This window comes from Sinohyriopsis cumingii, chromosome 6 (genome assembly GCF_028554795.1).
Source record: "Sinohyriopsis cumingii isolate HCF-2022 chromosome 6, ASM2855479v2, whole genome shotgun sequence".
Lineage (NCBI taxonomy): Eukaryota > Metazoa > Mollusca > Bivalvia > Unionida > Unionidae > Sinohyriopsis > Sinohyriopsis cumingii.
Window position 1 is genome coordinate 55373307 of NC_142966.1, and position 14618 is coordinate 55387924.

The 14618-nt window shown below is 33.5% G+C and overlaps 1 protein-coding gene across 3 annotated transcripts in view; it reads right to left on the bottom strand.

Moving 5' to 3' along the window:
- LOC149796967 (beta-galactosidase-like) overlaps positions 1-12868 on the bottom strand; it is a 74279-nt gene extending 61411 nt beyond the window's left edge. Inside the window, exons 1-3 of one of the 3 annotated variants that reach the window (XM_089961650.1) lie at positions 12787-12868; positions 6613-6773; positions 226-376 (exon numbers count right to left, since the gene is read on the bottom strand). In XM_089961650.1, the coding sequence (XP_089817776.1) occupies positions 226-376; positions 6613-6773; positions 12787-12858 (384 nt within the window). In that variant the 5' untranslated portion in view covers positions 12859-12868. Of the gene's footprint in view, positions 1-225; positions 377-6612; positions 6774-12480; positions 12647-12786 lie in introns of those variants that run through there. The other 2 variants (XM_089961648.1, XM_089961649.1) reach the window with 2 other exon arrangements.
- Between the last annotated feature and the right edge of the window lie 1750 nt (positions 12869-14618).

The window sequence follows — 14618 nt, forward strand, 5'->3', positions numbered from 1 at the left end:
GTTGGCACATCTGTATCAGATGTAAGGTATAAAAAAGCACCTTGTTCACTATTTGTGCTCCACTTCTGGTGCATTCAAATTCATTTTTGGGGAAAGGGGGGAACCTGTCTATTTTGCCTAAATCCCACAAGGACATGACTACCAAAACATCACAACAAGTTTACAGTCCTCATCATTCAATGCTATGGGTTCTTACAAGTGACTGATATTCTAAATGTATCTTACAAATTCCCATTCAGCACAGATATATGGTCCAGGACGTAGGATGACATACAATCCGATGGAGTGGGCAAGTTTGAGAAAGGCAACCAAATCCTGCTGTCCACTAAAGTCATACTGACCTTGGAATGGCTCATGTATGTTCCAGGGAATGTAACTAAAATGTAAACAGTCACATGGTCAAAAGCATATTTATCTGCTCCATGTTGTGTTGCATGTGTGTGTGTGTGTGTGTGTTTGTATGACTGTATGTGCATGTCTGTATGACTGTGTACATGTTTTTACAACTCTGTGTGTATATTTGTATGATTATATATGTGTTTGTATGACTTAACATGTTTATGTTTGTATGACCATGTATCCGTTTGTATGGCTGTGTATGTGTATGACTGTGCCTGCACATATATGTGTGTATTTGTATTACTGTTTGTGTACGTGTTTCTGTACGACTACTTTGTATGACTGTGCTTTTGTATGACAGTATATGTCTGTATGATTGCATATGTGTGTTTATATGACTGTTTGTTTGTGTATATGTGTGTGTATATGTGTATGATCCACATAAAACTTGGGTTTTACATCTTATTACAGAAGCTACATACACAAAGATTTTTAGTGCACATTTTTTCAAATAATTTTTTGAAACTATTCAGATAGATTATTTACACATGTAAAATATTCATTCAACTCATTTCAAGAAAAGAATTAAAGAAACAACAGTAAAAGAAGCCCCAGAATTTATAATAAAAAAACTACACAATAACTCATAATTAACAAATTCTTTATAAGGTATTTGCAACATGTGCAATTAGATTCATATTCACACTTCATGCATTTAATGGAAAAATTATTACTTATGTATTGCACATCTAAAAAGCAATTCAAAGTAATATTTTGTGGATCTGTATCCATTTCAACTTTTCATTAAAGTGCCATTTTTACAATTGTTTTGGATGCCAAAAAGATAATTACCTTTCTTTGATGTCCCAAAACTTATGAACAATGAAAATAAATTCCAAAAAACTGCCTGTGTGGTTGGGGTGGGGCCAGATTTACTGCTTTTCTTTCATTTCTGGAATCAGCTCATTACGATTCATTTGGCAATGTTGACAAATATATTAAAAAATCTTTGTAGTCTACATATAAATCACTTTTGAAATCTTGTATGCATGGTAGGTTCCCATGATATGGCGGTTTCTATAGTATCATGGTATTCAAATTTTTCACCAATTTTTCTGCACAGTGCCATCTATAGTGTACTTATCTTATATTAACTACTTGAAAATACATTACTACTTCTGCAACACCAGCTGATTTTGGGAAAAAGATTGCCAAAGAGTACATTTCAAAAATACACTCATGAATATCACTGTATCCAAACATAGCCGTATCCCCATTTTCTCAAATAGAATTTATATCTTCTTAAAATCGCTATCCCTGTAACTATTAATTTAACCAGTTTGTCATCTGATAATGTCCAATGATGTTATGGAAGAATTAGATCACATAATTACCATAAATATCAAAAACCAAAAGAACAAATCTATGGTAGTAAATAAGAATCAAAATGTAAAGTATGAATCGTTGTTTTCTGGTAGCTTTCACAACAGGTGTTAACTTGAAAACTTTATTGTACAAAATTTATTACTCTTAATTGTAACACAAGGAATTGTTTAAACAGTCTGAGGTCAACATGTACTTTTGTGCAGCGCTACTCCCCCCGTCACAGGTGGTTACAGATGCATTTCTTGAATTCTCTCTGAGAAGTTTATGTTGTATGGCACATGTAGCAGAACAAGTGCCATTGAAGTAGAATTCATTTTCCCACTTTGTGCAACATATAAAGTTCCCAACATCAGGACAAGTATATGCCATCATAAAGATATGTTTTTGGTATTACAGTACCATGATATCAGAAAAACTCCCTTTGCATAATTTGGAATCTGCATGGCATCTGTTTAGTGATTGTTTCCCGCAGTCATTAGATTTAAACTAGAAGTTAAATGCATTTTAATATAGAGCAAAGAACAACAAATAGACAAATAGACACATATTATCTTGAAGGTCAGTGTTTTTATTTACTTATTCACCAATCGCAAACTTTAAGACCCACAATGCTGTTGTTTAAAAACCAGAAAATATCATATATACTTGCTTATAAATCAAGATTAACTGCATACAACATAGACCCTAATCTGCTTTCACATTAGGGTCTATGTTGTTTGTGTTATTGATTTCTCCTTAGAAACATCATCTGTTTGTAGATTAAACTTTTTCAGCTTAACTGGTAAATTAAATGGAGACTGTCAAGTACCGAAGACTTCATGAAAACAAAATCAGAGAAATATAGCTTCCTATATTCAAATATTTTGTTACAGTCACTAGTATTGTCCAGTGCAATGTGCATCACCAATTTCATACAGACTGAACAAAAAAAAACAATTATCATTTGCACTGTACCACTGGACCACTGTCATGCGGTGTGAACATGAGTATTATTACCATGTGTTGTTATTACAATTCAAATCTTCACCTGAAGAATGAATGACTTGGTTCATATTCAGTAGGGTTAACACTAATAATATCTGAACATTGTGGTCGGTTCTCTCTCACTCAAACATCAAAGAAGAAACATCTTCCAGTGACAAATTTGCAAGACTAGCATCATTTACCTCAATGGAGAAGTAATGTATTCATCCGACCAATTAAAATGGGTATTACAAATTCCAAAATGCAAGTGTATTTCAGAATCTGCTCCCACTGAGAAGTTTTAAGTCACATGAGATTTCCAATAAATGACCTCAATGTCAATTTAGATCTTTTGTTTTGAGAAGATAAAGAAAGTGTCTGAGTGATAATGATGGAAATAATCATAATTGAATATCTTTATGAAGATGGCAAACTAGTTGTGATGACAAGAAATTAAAAATGACTGATGGGAATTCAAAGAAAATCCATTAGGGTAAGTAACACATGTTTGTTTTGATGATGCTATACTATTCATAATTAATGGTCTGCAATTGATGATCGTAATTTATTCATTATTATCAGGTCGAGTATATAAGTAAACTATTTCGTATTTATTAGTTTCTTTAATGCTACTGTTGCAATGTGTACATTGTTGATTGTGCCGCATCATGTTTTATCAAATTCAATTTTAAAATTTAAGTACTATATGTAAATTCAGGGAAGCATAGAAGAAAATCCATGAGTAAACTTAGTGTGTTGCAGTGTCAGCAGCAATATACAGATTATACTGTATCAGCAAAATCTGTGCTAACCCATTATCGGTAATCTTATACCAAAAAATCTTTGATGGTGGTTTATAAATACTGCATTTCAATGTAATATGTGATGTTCTAATTTCCTTTAGGTCTCTTGATATTTTAACTTATACTTTTGTTGTTTATTTATTAAAAATGATTTTGTTTGTTTTCTATATCTGATAAAAACAAGTTTTTAAACATGTGTTTTCTTTCTCTGTGACATTCTCATGACTCTTGGGCTAAAGATTTTGACTCTTAGTCTTCAAATTTCAACTCTTGGAAATTTCAACCCAAGAGTCACTGACCCTTCAGTTTCAAGTCCAAAGGGAAACCCTGTAATGTGTCAAAAAGTTAGGGTGCATTAAGTATTTGTTCATATAAAAAAAATTTAAGGTGTCCCAAAATGTATGCTGTCCCAAAACGCAGGGTATGGACAGTAGACTGAAATTGCACAGACCATGCCAATCATATTCCCTGCTTTTAAGTCTCCGCATTAAATAACATTATGCATCCAAACAGCAATTTATGCACAAGACCACGTAATTTAAAAATGTTATTTCAAAGAAAAGTTCATGCAAAATGATTGCTGCAAATAAGAAGACTAATCTGTAATCTAGTTTTTAACAAAACCTACTCAAATGTAATTTCATTAACAAGCACTCTGAAAAAAACTCAACCATTATCATAGTTATTTTTTTTCAGTTCTGTTCCCCTATTACAATGACTAAATGCTACCATCTCAAAATGTAAATCATTAATATCCAATCGTTCTTCAAATAGATCCAGATACCTTACTACAGTGTGACCCTGCTATAACACGGTAGTTGGGAGCCATAAAACCCAATCGCGTTATATACCGAACCGCGTTATATGCAACCAAGTCAGTTAGCTAAAGAAAATGTACCCCCCACACACACACAATTTGTGGGTGGTGGGTGGGTAATAAATGCAGGTGGTAAAATATGTGCTTAATCGGCACAGTTACCATCTTGAATTAATGCATATTAAATGAGAAGTACACCTGTAGTGAAAACAGAGAAAACATAATATAATAGTTTACTTTATTTTGAGAACCATGAATTGGTACATATACGTGAATCCTCTTTATATACAAATGTCTAATGTACAGCATGAATAGAGTATCAACACCGTGTACTCACCTGCGAACCTCATCATATACACTGAATCCACAATACAAGTGATTCCATCGAAAATATGCACACACACAGCTTTAAAATATTCAATAATTTTGTCACAGGTCATATTGGTCTGAATCCAGTGGGAAAATGTAGCACAATCATGTAACGAATGACGAAGCACATTTACTTTTCAGTACGTCCCAAGTTGGTAAAAGTTTGCGTTTTAAGTCACCACTGGTAGGGTTCGTAAGCATAAACTTTTTCCCTACAAAAAGAAAATTTTCACGGCACAGTTAACGTGTTCCAGTCACATTGGAAAATGCAAAAATTCATCAGATTCCATCACTTTCATTTAAGTCTGGTACTGACTTCCTTTGATGAAAAGTTCTTTGTTTTAATTGAAAGATTGTAGTCGGCTTTCTTTGATGAAGGGTCCATGCGTTATTGAAGTCACCGCCTAAGGACTTCGAAAACCAAACAAATGCCCATTTCTTATTGTGGCAGCAACATCAAATAATTGTATTGCATGATTGAGACATATTTTGTTTTCCATTTGCTGAGTACGTTTTCATAACAGTCGGTGCTTCAAAGGTAATCTGTTTCCTTTGAAATTTCAGCAAACTATTTTATCTGGGTACATTTGTAAAAAGGAATTGGCCATCGTTTAGACTATTCTAGTTACTGTTCCTCCATGCCTACTGAAAAAACCAATAAATAAGATGCATTTGTTTTTTGGGGGTTTTTTTTGTTTTTTTTACATTTGTGGCAGCAGTGTGATGCTGCCTTCCATGCACGCATCTAAAAATTAACAAAGGGTCAACTGACGATAGAGACGCAGGTGTTCTGATGACAGGGATTATAACAGAAAATGAAAGCGTTCTGAAGGATTTAATTCTGAGTGAAACAAAGAGCAATTTTACTTACCATCCACATACAAATGCCAGTCTTTGTAAATATATTAATTACTAGCGAGTGGCCAAAAATCCGATGAAAGATAGATTACGAGAGAATGCCTCGTCCGGTTGATCTCCGTTACCAGAAATATCAACAACAAAAAAGTAGATATTTCACAACATACAGAACTCATGCTAGATGTCAGGATAAGCGGATCATGATATAACAATGCACTGTTTAGATGGTTTGTCAGTATGGACAAAGAATTTGTTTATGTAACAATAGATAAATTTCAGTGCATTTTATATCCAGTTTGCAGCTTCCTTTCATGGGGCCTCTGAATTTCTGCACTCCAAACCAATGGTTGTATATAAAAGTTTAAACAGCCAACAATGTCGCCAACAAATAAAAAAGCCACATGGTATGTTTTGCAGCCAATAAGGAAAAACAATCCAAGTTTGCGACACTGGCAAAGACCTACGCAATCCCAGAATAAACTTTTTATGCATTTTTTCTTCTTCTTACTTTTAAGAAGAAGAAAGCAATACTTTTTCGTGTACGAGAAAAGTACTTTTTCGTGTACAAGAAAAATACATATAAAATTTCAGAAGCCAAGCCACGATCATCTTGTACTATTCATACGCGATCTCTTCCCCAAAAAGATAAGCAACTTTTTACCTTTTTTTCCGTACTTTTTAAGAATTTTTTTTGTGCACAAGAAAAATACATATATATGAAATTTCGGGAGCCATGCCATGACCGCATTATATCCAAATTCATGTTATAACGGAGTGCGCTATAGCAGGGTCACACTGTACCTTACTGCTAGGAAAATACTCAACAAAACATGCTATTTAAGAACAAAAATTCCCCAAAGCTGCTCATCTAACTTGGAATGCTCATGGCTTGCAAATAATTTTCCATCCAAACAAGGACTCAAATAGGCCTTGTGAAAGCTGTTTTACAAGATACTAAGAACAAAGTGTTCTATTTAATTTTCTCTAAATCATCATTTATAAAAAAAAGATTCTCCATAACAAATTCTCCAATTACAGATTCAATCATATGATGATGAATATATGTTTTTTGTTTACACTTGAATGGCATTGAGTCCAGCAGCAAACATCTTGGTGAGCCGATCCATCCAGTACTGATAGGGGACACGACTGTAGTGGATGCTGCCTGACACATACCGGAACGGCTTCCCATCTAAGACAAAGGTATCATTCTCATAATCTATGCCAAAAGAGCGAGCCTGAAATAGATTATAATTCAATGTAGCAAATCATGATAAAAAGAGGCAGTCAAAGAAAATGAGGACAAAGATAACAAAAATGAACAATTGTCTTCCCATCCACAGGGATGTCTCCACTTACCAAATGTGCTCAAATTAATAACACTAAAGTTTTGTTGTACCAAAATATTATCATCTCAATCAGTCCGTAACATCAGTATGTCAGCTTCTACCAATAAAATTTGTCCTTGTACCAAATAAAACAAAAGACTCTGCATTCATATACCAACAAACTGTAATGTGTTTTAATTCTTGCAAGTTAACCGTCTCAACCTCAAAGTCTGTCAGAAGCCAACTTATTCTTCTTATGCAATTGTAGTCTCATATCTCTGCCACCATTGACAGTGATTGACAGTAACAACAAAACACCAGAAGATGAGTATGTTTATCTCTTTGATGGACTCAGGTAGTGTAATGATACATGCATACAATATAATTCAGCCTCCATAGTCTATTAAAATAGACAAATTACAGTTAGGACTGGAGCTCCCTCATTTATCAAATTAATGAAACACATTACTGCAGCGCTGCTGTAGCTTAACAAGTAATGGAATTTGTTATGTATATCTATATTTTTGGAAACTCCTGCGACATGAATTTATCCAATTTTCATAAATTTTATTCATGGCTGTAAACTGTAGTGATTATCTTTAGTAAGATTTTGCTACATGACTACAGTTTGTTTTAGGAATATTAAAAGCATAAAATTACACAGAATCTATAAATAGATGCTTACATGTGTTGGCAATTACTAATAATAATTTTTAATAATAAGGCTAGAAGAATTAAGTAATTTCCTATTGTATAGGCAAGGTCACATGAATAGGTATTTTGAAATGTTTATTTTGCAGGATCTGTCATGTGGGGCTATGTTGTGAAATACAGTTGTAATTGAACATGTTTGGACTGTTCAGTGGAGAAAGAAAGTGCTTATTTTTTGGACTATGATATTATTCTGGAACAACTGTGAATTATTCAAAGGTGTTACAGACAAATGCATTTTGACAACATCGTGATTCTCGGTGGAACAGTACATTTCAGGTTCTGAAGTTTATTTGGAACTTTCACTTGCACCAAAACACTAAAACTAAACCTTTTATGCAATGAAATTAAATACCATAACTATTGACTTTAAAAGTGAACTCTGAACCCATGATGTTAATATTGCATGGATTAAGTTGGTGACTGACAGCGACAATATTGGAATGGGATTACACTAGTTTTGGTGCTGATTAGACATCTTGTCCATTATCCATACTGCACCTGTTAAGATTAGAAAATTCATTCATTTTCTTGCTCTAAATTATTGCATACAGCAAAATTTTCTCTACTTTATGCAAATCATAATCCATGCACTGATGAGACTGGCTGATTAGCACTTGTACTAGTAAAATTTGGCTTTGTACCAAATTTTTTATTCCTTGCTGATTTGAGGTATTGGCAGCTATGCAACCCTAGCAGATTGCTGCATCAGCACATATTCACTGCTAAAAGTATCTTTTTTAACAGCAAAAACCCAACATGACCTATTTTACTTGTATGTGTTTAAATATATCAAGCTTCTTCCATCTCAGGGTAGGAATGCTTATATACTTATAATATGGTCTTAATATCTGATCTTTATATGATCTTAATATCTGATCTTTACGTGATCTTAATATCTGATCTTTACGTGATCTTAATATCTGAATCTGATATGCACCAGACATGTAATGTGCTCTGTCCTATGTTAATGTCATATATTAACTTGCATCTTTGTGCTTACTATGATGTAGAAACATTTCCTATGGTATGTTTTGCTTCTCTGTTCATTCTTTACTTTGTTGTTAAAACAGCTTATGTAGGCTAGTGTATCTCTAGTCAGTGAAATTCCAGCAGGACCCTGGCCATGCTTACATTCAGAGTTATTTTAGATCACTAAGATCAGAAAAATGGACAAAGTGACTGCTACCTCCAAATAACAAGAGTATTATAAATGTTTGCCCTGTATTGAAAGCTCTTGATGTTGGCACGTAATGCACTAAACTTAATGTGCATAAACCACAGTTTTCTTATCTGACTCAACATGATATGATGACCATGATCATTGTCCTTTTGACCCCAGAATCTATAGTTAGCCAGCCACAAAATTTTGTCAAGGGACTTAATCTTAAACAAAAGTTATCCTGCAAAACACATTTTTCTTTGAGGTATAATAACCTTTACCTTTAACATTATGACCCCAAAAATCAACAGGATTCTTCCACATCTAACATGCAAGCCCTCCACAAGCTTTGGTCAAGGTACATGGTCAATAACTAAATTTATTATGCAAAAATCATTTTTGTTCAGAGACAATTTTTCTTCTTTCATTGCCCCTGACCTTTTGACTCCAAAACTAATATCATGAATCATACTTCCCTGAGAGTGGTTTTTCCTACAAGTTTTTGAAGAGCTAACAAGAACTTCCAAAAGATTTCAAGGGGTATTTTGTCTTTTGAAAAACTATTTTCCATGATTTTAAAGTATAAACCAACTTTTCTGAAAAGTCAAGTTTTCAGAGCAACCCCTAAGTTTCATGAATCTTTCAAAGATTTTGAACCATGGATAGGATTCTTCTTTAGTCAAAGTACAAGCCAAGCACAAAGTTTGGGTAATATATCTCATTTAGAACTAATGTTATTGGGTTGAAACTGCTCCTCCATTTCGGTTAGTGACCTTGACATTCGATTTTATGTTGCCATAATCAATAGGGCTCATCCTTAGCCCATGTACAAGTCATCCACACAGTTTGATCCACATATCGAACTATCAAACTCCAAATGCTAGTTGTCCATAAAACATGTTGATGAAAGAGAGCTTAAGTAATTGTGTGGAAACCAAATTGGTAAAAGAGAAATGGATTGAAATATATGTAGAACTGTCATTGTTAAGAAAACATATTTCTTCTTCCAGTCACAGTTACTGTACCTAAACCTTTGACCCCAAAATCAACGGGTTTCTTCCTTACTCCAAATGCTAGTTGTCCATAAAACATGTTGATGAAAGAAAGCTTAAGTAATTGTGTGGAAGCAAAATTGGTAAAAGAGAAATGGATTGAAATATATAAATATAAATTTATGTATATTTATTGATATCAATAACAAAATGAATGTCTTTACTGTGATCAATGAAGAGAAAAAACATTTTTGAATTACATGTATCTACAACACAGTTTTACCCATTTTCTGAAAGACTACAGTGGTGCCTACTTATTGTATTATTGCTGTAAAAGAATTAGTCTTTTCAAAAAGTGTATTCCTGGTACAAGTAGAAAATAGCGGTAATAAAAGAATATCTACATATATCCTGTGAAGAAATTTCATAGCCAGTATTTTCACAATGGTATTGCAAAAATATTAAAAATTATTTATTTATTTATTTATTTACTTACTTCCTAACTTGTCACTCAGTAGTTTCTTATGATCATAATTTTGAAACATATCCATGTTGTTGAATCTGGGCAAGAAATACTGATGCCCTACTCCAGGTACCTTTTATGTTAGACAAAATACAATTCTGCAAATGTCCAGCTGTTCCTCAGGTATATTTTGGAATCAAACGTTCACATTATTAGCAATCTACTCAAAATAATACTGTCTCATCAAGTCTTCTTGCCACATATAACAACCCATACAAGGCAGCTGATGATTATATAATGGGTAATTACATATATTAATTATCACAGCTTCAAAAAGACACATTACAGATGACTGATCTCTGGGTGCAAAAATGGTCCCAGCTATGAATCTGTTAAATACACTGAACCCAGATGATATTTACTCATGTATTAAAACCCAAGCAAGGTGCCTGCGAACATGCAATCTGTCATATGGAGTATGTGTCACTAGGAGTTATCTCCCAACCAACTGATGAAGTGAAATCATTTATACATGTTAAAAAGGTAATTTCTTTTTCACCCAAACATTTGGAGCCCTGTAATGCACACATTTATATCTGAAAGAATCAGATATTCTTCCATTTCTTTATTATCCGTTCTCTCAGTATCATGTCCAAGTACAAGGTAATCTTGGCCAATAACAAGCTTGCGGAATTCCCTCAAGTGATAAAATCAATCATAAAGATTCCTTCACATGCTAACTTTATAGTCTTAAAAGAGAGCATAATTTGCAAAATGACAGATGGTTAGTTTTTGTATACCTTTTCACAACATGTTGGTGTTTATGGATGTCTTCTTGAACTTTATAAAAGGCACAAAGGCTCTAACTGGAGAAAACACCATGCCCATAACACTTTGATCACATCTCCATTAACTTATTGGGATACCAGCTACAGCAATTCCATTTATTTATATCCTTATCAATTTTTAAAACAAAAAGAATGAAGGATATTAAACAATGCACAAAACTTGGTTTGAAATGCCAATGAGTGTTAGGGGTCCCCTAGGGAAAATCATGTTAGAAATTTAAAATTTAGGAATGAAATGATTACATTTTATGCATTTTTTTATATATCCTTAATGCTTTTGTTTTTATAAAAAAAAATTCTGGTGGGGGTACAAACAGAAGGCTGTGAGAATGATATAATATCCATAATGTTAATATACAGGCAAGACTGGGTCAGAAGATGCAAACATTTGATTTACTCTGGTAAATGTTACTTTAAAAGTTTCTACTGTTGCAATGAACCTCTAAAAATTAATCCAGGATTCTCAAATTTACGAAAACTACCTTATCATAATTTAATTATAAAGTTGCAACTGTTGCTTACTAAATTATGATTTCAGATTAGCACATACATGTGAAAGAACACTGTAATGATTATGCAATTAGTTTTAGGAGTAAGATATAATGTCAACTTGTGTATGACTCATAATTATAATATTTCATGCCACAATTATGGGGAGACACTTAAAAAGGCACAAAAAGGTTTCAAAAGTACCAGAAAAAATAAAAAAGTGAATTTATTATTAAAGCTGAATGTTCACAAAACATTATGATTTACCATCTTTAAGAAATATGCAGATTTCAGTTTGAAATAACCAAGAAGTCAAGATTTTGCAAACAGTGATCAAAGACCAATATTAAAATGGTGGATGGTGCATGTGTTTAAATGCATGCTGTGAATTTATTTGAAATGATATCCTAAAGATGAGTTCAATTTTGAATTCTGCAGACAAACATCATGCAAGAGCATTAAATTGTAAGAGCAACATACAATTTCAATATGTGTATGACACAAGAATATATAATTTCTTACAAACATGTTGGGGGGGGGCACTTAACAAAAGGACACAGAAAAGGTTTAAGAAGTAAATGGAACATAGAAAAATTCTATTTATTCGTATAGCTGAATGTTCAGCCAACACTGCTATATAACCATATGTAAGAAATATGCAAATTTCAGCCTGAAATAACATGAAGTCAAGATTTTGCAAAATGTTACAGAGACCAATATTAAATATGGTGGGCGGTGCTGAGTCTGAATGCTTCAAGTGAATTAATCTCAAAAAAATGTCATGAAAATGCGGTCATTTTTTAATTCAGCACATTTGCAGAAAACATCATATTTTTATCGATTCTAAAATTCTGAGAAAAAAAGAAATCATCTCTGCTGACAGTCCTACATGCAAGACCTCGACGCTGATATTTATGTTTAATACGATAAAATTACACGTGCTATGTCTTACATTTAGAATCCTGTTGATATTGAAAGCTAGTGCTGTACCAGCCCACATGGGCTCGTAACGTTGCTTAAAATTACTAGTAATTATACAGTACATGTAAGACACGTCAATTTTAAGCAACGATACGAGCCCAGTGTACATGTATCATTGTCTGACAGATCAATTTTAAGCAACGATGCGAGCCCTTGTGTACCGGCCGTGGACACTGTCGGTCAGCAATACACTAACATCTGCATCATCTCTTTTCAACAGTAATGCATATGTGTTCCAAATTTGTCCTTAAAAATTCAAAACAATTTTTTTAAGTACCTCAGAACAGCCAAAGAAAAATATTAATAACGTTGAGCACAAAATAGCAGACCACATCGTCACGCCTGCCATTTCTCTATCACGTGAATGAACGGTGCATTGTTAAATATATTCATGTAAATTTAATACACATTGGTAAGTACGTTTTCAGCCTAAACTGAAATTAGTTTTGAAGAAAATAATTTGACTTTACTCCAGCCTAAGCTGGTAACATATTTTTGTCTCTTTCACCGTAATAGTTAGTCCTACAATGTAAGACATAGCACATGTTGTTTTTGTTTTAGTGCTTGACGCCTACAACATAAACATCAGCGTCGAGCTCTTACATGTAGGAGTACGTAATAGTCACCAATTTCCCATTGAAGATGGTAGATTCTTTAAGACTCACGGTACTAATTCAGTTCCCATAGTAAACCTACGCAAACATCATGATATTAAAAATTCAGTAACTTAAAATTTCTGAGTGCTCATGATCAAACCTATATTTATTAGTATAGATGAAACCTGGGTGTCAGCTTCTGTTTACCTGCATGTGCTTTAAGCATGTGCTTTCAATTCCGCACCAAAGAGTCAGTTGCTAATAGTAACGAGTGTTCCAAACTCAAGACTGTTAAAAGACTTAAAGTTCATCAATAAAACAATGCCTCTATTTTTTTTTTCTCACTTGCAACTAGGTTAAGCTTTAAAAAGATTAGTTTTCATAAAACATAAATTACATTATTAACCAATCCTGGTCAGCCTAACCCATATATGCTATATTTCCATTTTCAGGCTGTTTCCCATTTTTCCATACAATTTGTACTGTCTGTCCTTTATAGTCTTCGCACGGTAGGTATACAATGCGAAAAGAGCCCATTTTCGCACAATGACGTGTGGGGGGAAAAAGGAATTATGTTTGTGTTGCAAAATTGAATTTTGTCTTCCAAAATGGACTTGTCATCTGATTTTCATCTGCAAACATGATTTCCCCGTGTAAAAAAAAAAAAAAGACCTTAAGATTTAAACATAGTTTTACAATATACAAAGTAGAGTTAAAAAAAATATCCTAATTAAATGTTTTTTCTCTGTTTATTTATAATAATACAAAATGGACATTTTATCGGAAAAAAGACTTCTCGTCTGCTAAGAGACTTTCCTCGTGTACAAAAAAAGTCCCTTAAAATAACAAAAATTGTATTTAATAATGAACTTGAGAAAACATTAAATTCATTTTTAAGAAGAAAAAAAAAATTTTCCTGTGCACAAAGAGGATCATTTATGTTAACACTAACGCGACTTTATTTTGCTGCAAAAAGAACCCTAAAAAAAAAAAATTTAATTCTGCTGATGGAAAACGGTATGTGCTGGCAACGGCATCGGCCAAAAGAAAAGAAAAAACAACACACGCACACATAAGGAAAAGAAAACGTGCAGAACGATCAACTACGCCATACGCCAAAACGCAAACAGAAAGTCGTTAAAGCTGTTACTTGGTTACACGTGCAGGCGGAAAAATGCCTCCGTCGATCAGTATATATTTAATGTTGTATAAATCAATACATTAATATTACTTCCGAAATTAGTCAGTCCAAGTATTTCTGCCGAAAGGGAAGTCTGAGGGACTCCGAGGAAATGAATAAAGTAATTATTCTCGTTAAAGACATCATCTAAGGGACAGAGGTATGGAAGAATTTGAGGGAACTGGAGACAGATTAGGCTTCATAGAAAAGGGAGCTAGTCAAAAAAACAAAAAAACAAAAAAACAAGGAAAAATAGCTCCATACCTGTGCCCCCCCCCTCCCCCCGTGGTGAAAAAGACTACAACAAAGTTACGGTTAAGAGAGAGAGAGAGA